Below are 12,062 nucleotides of genomic sequence, written 5' to 3'. Positions count from 1 at the left end.
GCCAGAGTTTGTGTTCCTTTTTATTCTCGTTTGGACAACATTTCCATTTTTTGAAGGAAGCCTTCTTGCATCTAATAACATCTTTGACTCTGTTTGTTAACCATGTCAGCATCCTCTTGGCCTTGGTGGTATCTAGTTGAGCTTCTAATATTTGTTTTTACAACTCCCAAGCATTTTGGAGTTATTTGAACCTCTTGACTTTGCCATTCAACTTTCTTTTTACAATTCCCTTCATTTTGGGGAAGTTTCCTCTTTTGAAGTTGAATGTGACAGTATTGGATTTTCTTAGCAATTGGTCCTTTAATGTTTAATTTAATAGCACTATGGTCACTGTTCCCAATTGATTTAACAACACTCAAATCTTGCAGCAGTTCCTGGGTGCCACTTAATTTTAAGTCCAGGGTCGCCGTCTGGTTGGGTCCATGACCAACTGTTCTAGGACACAGTCATTTAGGATATCTAGAAATTTTACCTCTTCATCATGACTGGAACACATATGTAGCCAGTCTATGTCAAGGTAGTTGAAGTTTCCCATTACTTCATCATTTTCTATCTTGGATGCTTCCTCAATTTCATTTTTCTTCTCAAGATCTCCCTCAGCAACTCAGTTAGGGGGACAACAGAATGTCCCCAGTACTAAATTACTTTTGGGGCCTAGTATCGCTACCCACAAGGATTCTGTTGAGTCTGCCCCCTTTTGTGTTTCCAGCTTGCTGAATTTAATGCCCTCTTTCATGTATAGTTTATATCCAGGGAAAACTGTGTCCCACTGTTTTTCTCCATTCCACCAGGTTTCAGTTATGTCCAATATATCAATGCTGTCCTCCAAGACCAAGCACTCAGGTTCTCCCATCTTGGCATGGAGGCTTCTAGCATTAGCATACAAACATATATATACCATGTCTTTCTTTGCGTGTCTTCGGCACTTCTGGTTTGGCCTGTGGTACTTGGGTGTCTCTGAATTGCTCTCCTGTGCCCCTGCACTCACTCTGCCTAGTTCTAGGCCTATCCCATTTAAAGTTTTGTAATTTGTTTTGTCTTTATCCCAGGGGGAGATTTGTTTTGAACTGGACCCTTCTTGGTTCTTGTCGGCTTTTCTCCTTCAATCAGTTTTAAAGCTGCTCTGCCACTTTTCTGATCTTAAGCACTAACAGTCTGGTTCTATCCCGGTTCAAGTGCAGCCTGTCCCTTTTACACAGGCCTGGCTTGTCCCAAAATGTTCCCTAAATGCCTAGCAAATCTAAACCTCTTCTCCCCACGCCATTATCTCATTCACACATTGAGACTACAAAACTGCACCTGCCTAGCTGGTCATGTGTGTGGAACCAGAAGTATTTCAAAGGAAGCTACCTTGAGGTCCTGGCTTTCAGTAAACTGCCTAGCAACCTTAATTTTCTTTCCAGGACCTCACAACAGCATTTCTTCATGTCTTTGGTGCCAGTGAGAACCACAACTAGTGACTCTTGTTCAGCACTATCTAGACAACAGGCAACATTCACAACTTTTGCACCAGGCAAGCAAATCACGCTGCCGTCTGCATGTCCATCATACACCCCACTATCTATGTCCTAATGATCGAATCACCACTACTATGATCCCTCCATCCTCTGGAGAAGTATTTCCACCACAAGAGGACATCTGCTCATTCCCCAAGGAATGGGTCCCTTCTAAGGGATCACCTTCCTTTTCCTCACATATATGCTTTCCTTCCCCAAGGCTCTCACTGTCCATGGCAGCAGGGAAGCTATTGTCCTAGGAGTGGGACATAGCTATAATGTCCCTGAAGGCCTCATCCAGAAACCTCTCTGTCTCTCCTTCTCCACATCAGCCACCTTGTCTCAAGGAAACAAACTTTTTCCAAGGGAGCGAGGGTCACATTGCGGCTCACTCTTCCCAATATAAAAAACTAAAACAATAAAAAGTAAAACATAATATGTAAGTTTATAATATATAATTGTATAAGCTCCTAATTCAGCTCCAATGTTATAAGTTCTTTCAGGACTTGCCTCCTAGCACACAGTCACCTTACAGTGCCCTTATTAGTCTGAGCTGTTCTAAATAAATAAATAAATGGGTGTTGCATACCCTCTTCTTGCTCTGCTGCTTAACTCACCTTGATGCTTTGTCAGATTAGCCTGAGACGCTTCTTCAGCTGGGGGCTCCCTCTGGCTCATGAAGCAGGCTCCTTCGCTAGGCTGTCCTGTGACATGAATTTTTGGGGGGCCAGCAATGGATGTTGTGGTATCATCTTATTAAATACAGAGATTTCTCATTGGTGAGACAGTGCATGCTCATGCCATTTATTTCTGAAGCTCATAATTCCTAATCATGACTGTATATTTTCCTTCTCGGTAAGCCAATTGGCAAAAGCCTTGTGTTTACATTTTTTTTAAAGCCAACCCACCAGAAGATTTAAAGACCTAATTTAAATTCCCTCCTCTCTTCTACAAGTTCATTGTATGGTACTGGGTATAATACTCTGGTACATTTTCAATCAAAGGTGTGGCAGAAACAAAGCAATAGTCCAGTAACACTTTAAAGGCTAGCAAATGTATTATTACATAATTTCACGGATTACCAAGAATGAGGCATCTGACAAAATGGACTGTTAACCTCAAAAAGTTTATGCCATAATAAGCAAAACAACAAAAATAACAGTATGGCCTACTTTACAAAGTTGTGAGGATTAAAAAGACCATAAAACATTTTGGCATATTTAAGATGCAATTACAAAAAGAGTAGGATAGCTCAAAGGAGAGCTCAGTGTGCACAGCTTCTACGTAGTATGGGAACATGGATTGCATCTTGCCCAGTCAAGCCTGTCCTAGCAGACAGTGACATGTTGGATTTGCCAAGGATCTACATGTAAATTCCAAGATTTGTAGGCCTCAATATCCTGGTTGTGTTCCAAATTCTTTTTTTATTTTTAGGGGTTCCCTGCCCCCCATTTCCAAACTGGCCAGACACCCACTCCTCCCCTAATTCAAAATTGGAGACAGACAGACAGGCTGGAGATAGACTTTTTATTGTTATCTGTGACGCCCTTCCCTGGCTCTCCCTGTCAGGTTCCTACCTACTTGTGGCTACTACCTTTCACTAGGCACCACCAGGGACTCCACCAGTCTGGACTGTCCTTTTTTTATGGTTTCTCTCTCTGCTCTAGCACAGATCTCACTAGATCCCCCTGCTAGGCAGCACCAGCATTCACGTCCTATAACCAATGTTCCCAGAGACTTTGTCTGAGCCTCTCTCTGTCTGGTTACTTTTGTGACTCCATGCTTATGCTGTTCCCAACCCCCTTGTATCAATGTAGATAACCCACATAACTCGGGGTTGCTGTGGATACTTGTAATGTTATTATTCTCCTCTTCACCGCTGCCACCATTTGTTACTGTTGCCCTTCAGCCTTGGTAATTACCTTACCCTCCCTTCTGGTCTGTGAAACCCCAGCCAAGGATCAGGCCTTCGGTAAACCAAAATAGTATTTATTAAATAACAGAAATAACAAGACTACTTTTCTAATGGTACTTAAGCATATGGTTTCATCTATTCCTGTGATACTTGACTTATCATTAACTAGAACTCCCACTCCCTCTTTCTCCACACTCTCCTGACATCCACCAACTCACACCCACCTCCAAACTCCACCAAAACAACCCACTCACGTCCACCAAACACCTCTCAAACAACCCACTAACGTCCACCCAGATTCAACTGTCATCCTTCCATTTATACTCTCAGCCATCCAAACACTCAGCCAATCATCCAGCATTCTACTGCTCATTTACTCCCCCCTCCTCTTTCATTCCACTTACCATGTATCTTGTATACAAACAGCACTTACCATATTTACATTAATACAGGAACATCACATTATCATTTATCAGAATTGAGTTTATATCCATTCTACCTGTCCTCTAAGCTAGAGGTGGCATTCATGGCTCTCCCTTTCGCCTTGTTATCCTAACAATACCCCTGGGAGGTAGGTGACCTGAGACAGTGACTGGTCCAAGGTCAGACAGTGAACTTCACGGCTGAGTGATGGCTTTAACCCTGAACTCCCAGGTCCTAATCTACGTAATATCCCTCCACCTTATTCCACATTCTGGAAAGAAGACATAGAAGTAAGGAGGAGGGGATAATCTTTTTCCATAGAGCTGGAAATTTGAGGGGGGGGTTGTTAGCAGTCCTGTGTGGCACCTTTTAAGACTAACCTATTCAGCTGCAATCCTGTACATACTTATGAGCGATCAATCCCCAGGGAATTAAGTGGGGGTTGCTTTTGAATACTCCCGGTAGAAATTCTAACAGCAATTAAGGTACACCACTTAGTTAAGTATTTATACAACTACAATATTTAAGTGGCCACAGTTGTGTTGCAAAGGAGGAAGATGACGATGACGATGATTTATAAATTTATATCCCGCCCTTCTTCCCAGTAGGAGCCCAGGACAGCAAACAAAAACACTATAAAACTTAATAAAAACATACACTAAAATATATTAAAACATCTTTAAAAACATCTTTTTTTAAAAAAAAGGCTGGTTGAAAGAGGAAGGTCTTCAATAGGCGCCGAGAAGACAACAGAGATGGTACCTGTTTAATATTTAAGGGGAGGGAATTCCAAAGGGTTGATGCCACAACACTAAAGGTCCATTTCCCATGTTGTGTGGAATGGACCTCCTGATAAGATGGTATCTGCAAGAGGCCCTAACCTGCAGAGCACAGTGATCAACTGGATATATTAGGGGCAAGGTGATCTTTCAGGTCCCCTGGTCCCCAGCTGTATAGTGCTTTGTACACCAAACCATAACCTTGAACTTAGCCTGGTAGCTAAAACGAGTGCAATTCTTTCAGCAGTAGGGTGACATGTTGGTGATACCCTGCCCCAGGGACAGTCGCGTTACTGCATTTTGCACCAGCTGTAGCTTCCAGACCAATCTCAAGGGCAGACCCACACAGAGTGCATTACAGTAATCCAACCTGGAGGTTACCAGTGCATGGACAACAGCGGTCAGGCTATCCTGGTCCAGAAAAGGTCACAGCAATCTTACCAGCTGAAACTGGTAAAAGGCAGTCCTAGCTACTGAAGTTACCTGTGCCTCTACTGACAAAGATGGATTCAGGAGTACCCCCAGACTATGAACCTGCACTTTCAGAAGGACTCCAACCCCATCCAAAGCAGGCAACTGACCAGTTATCCAAACTCGGGAACCACCAACCCACAGTGTGTCCAACTTGCTAGGATCCAGTCTCAGTTTATTGGCCCTCATGCAGCCCACAACAGAGTCCAGGCAGTGGTCCAGGGCTTGCACGGCCTCTTCCAATTCAGATGTTACAGAGTAATAGAGCTGGGTGTCATCAGCTACCACCCTGCCCCAAATCCCCTGATGACTGCTCCCAAGGCCTTCGTATAGATGTTAAACAGCATGGGGGACAAGATGGTACCCTGTGGCATCCCACAGCATAACTGCCAGGGCCCCGAAATACATTCACCCAATGCTATTCTCTGAAAATGACCCTGGAGGTAGGATTGGAACCACTGTGAAACTGTTGCTGATACCCATCTCACCAAGTTGGTTCATAAGGATATCATGGTCAATTGTCTCAAAAGCTGCCAAGAGATCAAGTAAGAATAACAGGGTTGCGCTCCCCCTGTCCTCCCAATGAAGGTCATCCATCAGGGTGATCAAGGCCAGTTCAGTCCCATAACCAGGCCTGAACCCAGACTGGGATGGGTCAAGATAATCTGTTTCATTCAAGATTACTTGCAATTGCTACACCACAGCCCTCTCAATCACCTTCCCTAAAAAGGGGGTATTTGCAACTGAGCAGTATTTGTCACAAACCAGTTGTCAAGGATGGGCTTTTTCAGGAACAGTCAGATCACCACCTCTTTCAGGTCAGCAGGAACCACTCCTTTCCACAACAACGCATTGACCACACCCTGGATCCATTTGGTCATACCCCCTTGGCAAGCTTTAATAAGCTAAGAACAGAGCTTGGAAAAGTTACTTTTTCGAACTACAACTCCCATCAGCCCAATCCAGTGGCCATGCTGGCTGGGGCTGATGGGAGTTGTAGTTTAAAAAAGTAACTTTTCCAAGCTCTGGCTAAGAAGGGCAAGGGTCGAGAGGGCATGTTGTTGGCCGCATTGTAGCAACCACCTTGTGCACATTATCAGGCTGCATCAACTGAAACCGATCCCAAGAAGTTGCAGCAGATGTTGCACTGGACACCTCACTGGGAACTACACTTGATGTGGATGGGGCATCAAGATTGCTACAGTGGCAAGCAACTTTACCCTCAAAGTGCCTTGCAAACAATTCACAGTGGGTCTCCGAATGGTCTAAAACTCCATTTCCTGGAGTTTATGTCAACAGACCTCTAACAATACAGAAAAGCTCCACCGGACAGCTACTTGAGGATGTGATGGTGGCAGAGAAGTGAGGCTTCTTTGCTGCCCTCACCACCATACAGTAGGCACAGTTATGATGTTTTACTCATGCCCGATCAGCCTCACAGCACGTCTTTTACCACTTGTGCTCTAGCCATCATCCATAGGGAGAAAATCAGAAAAGGTGGAGGCTACACAACTTTTATCCTAGCAGAGAAGCAAGTGTGACAGTGGGGTCCCCTTATGAACCACTTCTCATTTTAGCTAGGTGCTAAGTATTTGTACAATTGCAGTGCTTAAGTGTCCACATAATCTTTGCAAGGGAGAAGGATGAGGATGGGGACGTATGGGGGGAAAAACAACTGGCCACACCCCTGTGACCTCATTGGCCAAACCCCAGTGACTCCCTAGCAGCCCTGTCAGGTCCATTGCTACCTGCCATTCCAAGGTGCTGAGTATAAGGCCAATACTAGTCTTACCGCATGAGCCTAGATGTGGCCACACTGTCTACCCCAACATGTGTGCAGGATAAGCATACTCACCATGGGAATTCTCAACCCCAGAAAGAACTCCCACTGGGACAGGGTTAATGGTAGCATCCAGGCATAGGCATTCCTGGAGTAGCCTTGTCAGAGGAAACTTCTAAAGCTACCAAGAGATCTAAAACAGCATGCAAAGATGTAGGCTGATCCTGATCCTTAGCTGTCTTCCCCTTATTCAACAATGGTTTCTTTTTAGAGTACTTCAATTTTCTAAAGACTCAGAAGATGGCAAAGGAGGGGGTGTGGGTCATCACTTGGGGTGGACTGTTGGGGTCTTGCCATTCCCTTTGGGTCCCCTTTACCTTTTTTGGGTGGCCCCCTATAGCTTTTCTCTCCCCAGTTAACACAATAAAGGACAGGAAGGGGTGGAGCAAACATAAGAAAGCCCAATAAAATTACAAGCACTAAGAGAATATTCCTTTAAAATGAATCCTCTTAAACTACCACCAGCCAACTGTGTGAGAGAGAAAAGGATGAAGTTGCTGGATCCAAAACCACCCCAGTTGGCAAATGCACCAACAGCTCTAAATGCCAACTAGGCCACAGAAAACCAGTGTAGCCCAATAGAGAGAGAGTGACTATGGGGGTGAGAGAAGGAATACTGTCATCCCAAGCAAAATTGCAGGTCTCAAGAACTTCTATGGGCCGAAGCTTCCTGGGCTAAACATAGCATTTTTAAGCCATCAATAGATTATGGGCCCAGAAGAAGTAGCACCACTATTCAGGCCGCGCACTGCCAAACATCTGGCTCTGAGAGAGGCATAAATGATCAGTGTGAATGCAGAGTGGGTGAGTCATGGTTCCTGTTTCATGTTAATATCCAAGGTGTTAACATCCAAAGTGGATACATAAACATTGCCCCCCTTCCCAAGATGTGTGTCCCCATTTTTGTATGAATGCCCGTAACAATGTCTGAAGCTGTTGTCAGCCTTTCCAAAGGTAGTTACCATAAAAAAGGGAAATAAAGTATAGTCTGCTCACATCCATTCCAAGGTCTCCTGCACATTGGGTAAAATGTTATCTCACCATCTGCTAAATATGCTGTAGGTTCTATTTTCATAGAAGGCATTTCGCCTCTGTTGTAAGCAGTCTTTTATATTGCATTGGTAGGCTCACAACTTTGGGCCAATTCACATGTGCATGTTCATCACTGTTGCATCAAATAGTGAACTTGTATGTGTGAATGAGCCACCGTAAAAAGAACACAAGGAGAAAGGAGAATGAGGTTGATAGAAACTTAGAGAAGTAAGGGAGAGAAGGGATGCTGGGTCCTGCCCAAAGGACCTCTTAACAGAAGACCTACTGTGTTTTTAAGCTATGCCCAGTGTTCCAAGTCCTCCTGTTCCTCCTCTGTGGCTTCTCAGGCCTGAACGACAAGAGAAACATGAGTCAGCCCACGGACACAAAGATCTGCCTGACCCCACAAGGTGCTGTCCCAAGGAATGGTGGCACCCAGCCTCTTCCCAGATCTTCAGCAAAAAACAAACAAAAATACCTCTGAGCCTGCCCAGGAGCCAAAGCAGTATTATACTTGCCTGTTGCTGTAACTTGGAAGCAAATCCAGAGTATGTTGCCAACTTACCTGGTTTTGACTCCTATTTGAGTTCTGTGATGGAAAGTAGGGGTTGAGATGTCCATTGCTAGGGAACCCAATGACATGGGCTCACAGAAGAGGATGCTTCAGCTACAAAAGACAACCTTATAGTTACACTCTTCTGGATTTTCCACAATTTATTTTCTCACTATCAAATCCTCATTTGTCATATGCAAACTCAAAAAAATTAGGTTGAGGCATGTGTTATGCAAGAAGAGTTCTCTCTGTTGCTTAATCTAAAAGTTGCATCCTGGTACTGCGTGATAAAATTAATTCAGGATTATGGATGCTGCATATCTGACATGAGAACACTTCCAAAAAGGAAAGCATTTATGCCATTAAGATTCCAGCCAAGTCCCTCCACATTCCTGAGGCATTGCATACGATCCAATATACTATATTAGCAGTATGTGAGTTGTTAATGTTTCCCATTGTTTGTTCCATTGTACTATACATAAAAGGGCATTTTTTTTCTCAAATTCCCTTCTAACTTTCATTTCTGATCCAAGTTTTAGAAAAAAAAGTGTGCAAGTGAAAAAGCTTGAGTTATTGAAAAAGTCTATTTTGCATTTGCTGTGGAAAGATCAAGTTTACATAGGAACATTCTAGCACACACTATCCTAATTTAATCATCTTTGTTTTGTTATACGAGCCTGCCCGCGCCCTGAGATCTTCAGGAGAGGCCCTTCTCTCAGTCCCAACACCCTCGCAAGTGCGATTGGTGGGGACGCGAGATAGGGCCTTCTTGGTGGCTGCTCCTAGGTTCTGGAACTCCCTTCCTAGGGAGGCACAAATGGCCCCCTCCTTGCCGTCCTTCCGTCGGCAAGTAAAGACTTTTTTATTCCGACAGGCTTTTGGGATAGAAGGTGTTTAGGATTGGGCTTTACAAGGCTTGTTTTATTGTTTTATATTATTATCTGTATTATCTTAAATTGTTTTTAGATTTTTAAGTGTCTTTTATGGTTTTAAGGTTGTGCATAGTTTAATTGTATTTTAATTGTTTTTAACTACATGTAGTTTTATTTGTAAGCCGCCCTGAGTTCCAGTTTGGAAAAAGGGCGGGGTAAAAATAAAGATTCAATTCAATTCAATTCAATTGTTATATGATTGTTATGTTTTGATTTCAGGCATTTCTGGCCTGTTTATACGTATTGTTATGGGATGGGGGTTGGTTTGAATGATGTATTTGATCCCCTCCAAACCTGTGCTTTTATATCTGCAAGATGAGAGGCTGTAGAAGAAGGAACTGCTGAAGTGGTCAAACCAGTCTCTTTATTAAGTTAATGGCCTTAGCCAAGCCTGTTAAGCATTCTTTTTAACCATGAAGCTCACTGGGTGACCTTGGGCCTCTCAGCCTCATGAAAACCCTATTCATAGGGTCGCCATAAGTCGGAATCGACTTGAAGGCAGTACACACACACTCACAAAGAGGTGGTCAAGTGCAGATGTGTTGCCACAGGAACGACTAGTAATGCCTCCAGAAGGAGCAGATAGGCCTCCCCATCCCACCCTGCTTTCACCTGGTTGGATGCCACATCATCCTAAGGGTAGGAGAAAAATAGGCCAGGGGTAGTCTGGGTTAGTCTCAGCTGGAACTGGTAGCTAGGAAAACTCAGAGGCTCGATTTGCTCTTTGTGCAAGCTATGACTTTGGGGAGTCCCCTCAAAACCTCATGGGGGAGCAAGATCTGTTGGAGTGTTAATGCTGTGAGCCCTTTCATCTTGTGCTCAACTTGTATGTATGCGTATATAAAACCATATATCACAAAACCACCACTATCTCCAGTGACCTTCATTCCAAGGAAACTGAAACTGAGGTATGTGCTGGCACCCCTGAAGTCCCTCACCACCGCTCAGAGACTGGGGTGCGTGTAACAGTATATTTGCTTGTGTTATGCCCAATTGTCAAACAGGTAAGCTAACTAAGTAGAACGTTCCTTAAAACTTTTACATTTATCCATAAAAATCATTGTTCTTTTAAAAAGTTATAAGCAATAAATTTATTAAACACAGTGGTAATGTCCTGGAGTTACCATAGTTGAATTTCTTGTAGCAATTCATCTGAAACTATCTATTTGATATCTCTTCATTCTTGCTCAAAGCTAATATATTCTATATGGATATTTTCTTCCAGGACACTTTACAGCAATGGTTTGGAAGAACACCAAAAAGATGGGAGTTGGAAAGGCAGCAGCCAGTGATGGCTCCACATTTGTTGTGGCCAGATACGAACCTGCTGGCAATATAGTAAACCCTGGTCACTATGAACAAAATGTTCTTCCACCAAAGAAATAATCCTGTCAGGGGACAGGACCGTTTAAGCAGCTAATGGAAGGCAAAAAGTTATATTGGACAGAACTGTTTTAAACCTTCCTACAAAAACAGCAACTTCAATCATGAGATAGCTACCAAAATGAACTTTTCTATGGGACCAGTGCTGAAGGATGAAGGAACTGCAACACCCCCAAACTACAGAATATGCAAAAATTAGGAATTTATATAATCCTTTATAAAACTTTATATTTGTGTAAGGTTCCTTTTTAAAACTACATTTGTATGGTTTAATTAAAATTCAGTTGCGATAGCTTTAAGGTTTTTTTAATGAGTTCATATTTTCCAACATTTTAAATTAAAAAGTAAACTGGCTTGGCTATGAAAATGTATAGTTACTTATAAATCCCATTCATCTCCACAGGGCTCATTCTTTTGCAGCACTTTTACATATTTTTGTGCCTTTTGTATGGATGGATCAGGGTTCTCTCTACAGTTTTGTTGCACCCTGAAAATAATATTTAGATTCTTTGGCAAATTGCATGTATTGAAATCATAGTGATCTTGTATATTATGATAGCATTTGGGAACACAGCAGATGAAAACTGCACTCCACAATATACTTTATAATGAACAAAGTATGCTGTTGGCATGAAAGGTTTTCCAGTGAGTTGAAATATTCCTAGGAAGAGTAGCTACTGTTTGTACAGGAATACCCCGATTTACATACCTTTGTTTAATGGACCCTTGTGATAACGGACATGCTCCATACGCCACCATACCCCTCTTAATGTATGCGCGCTTTGCAATTACGGACACTTAATGGCATGACGACGCTGCCATCTAGTGGCTTCACTTTAAGTACATTTTCACTTAACACACGTGTATGTTAATGCGGGGTATTCCTGTATGTAGGTCCAAGGGCCTGTTCATACGGCGACTTACTGCGAGATTGGTGCTACTTGCATCCCCGTTTAATTCGAATGGTTCACATGATGTTGCAGGCAAAGAGAAGCTAGGATGCAGTTTTTCCCTTTAAATTCACATTAAACCAATCTGGGAATAATGCGAAAAGTGAGGCAAACACCGTCTCCACTTCACAGGGTTACTCAATGAAGGTGGTTTACTTTAACATTTTTTACTGGGCAGGTGAATCCTTGCTTTCAGATACTCCCCTTTCTCTGCCCACTAAACTCTCCATGAATTCCATTTTCTTTCTGGTGGCTTAATCAGCCACTTCCGCCTCCCTCTCTGTCCTC

The 12,062-nt window shown here is 43.1% G+C and overlaps 1 protein-coding gene across 1 annotated transcript in view; it reads left to right on the top strand.

The window, feature by feature from the left end:
* GLIPR2 (GLI pathogenesis related 2) overlaps positions 1–11,121 on the top strand; it is a 56,540-nt gene extending 45,419 nt beyond the window's left edge. The window contains exon 5 of the mRNA XM_061590673.1: positions 10,667–11,121. Within this exon, the coding sequence (XP_061446657.1) occupies positions 10,667–10,827 (161 nt within the window). The 3' untranslated portion in view covers positions 10,828–11,121. The remainder of the gene's footprint in view (positions 1–10,666) is intronic.
* Positions 11,122–12,062: the final 941 nt, after the last annotated feature.

The sequence above is a fragment of the Rhineura floridana genome, chromosome 11 (genome assembly GCF_030035675.1).
Source record: "Rhineura floridana isolate rRhiFlo1 chromosome 11, rRhiFlo1.hap2, whole genome shotgun sequence".
NCBI classification, from domain to species: Eukaryota; Metazoa; Chordata; class Lepidosauria; order Squamata; family Rhineuridae; genus Rhineura; species Rhineura floridana.
Note: the sequence above shows the minus strand (reverse complement) of the source record. Positions and strands in the feature narration are given on the sequence as shown.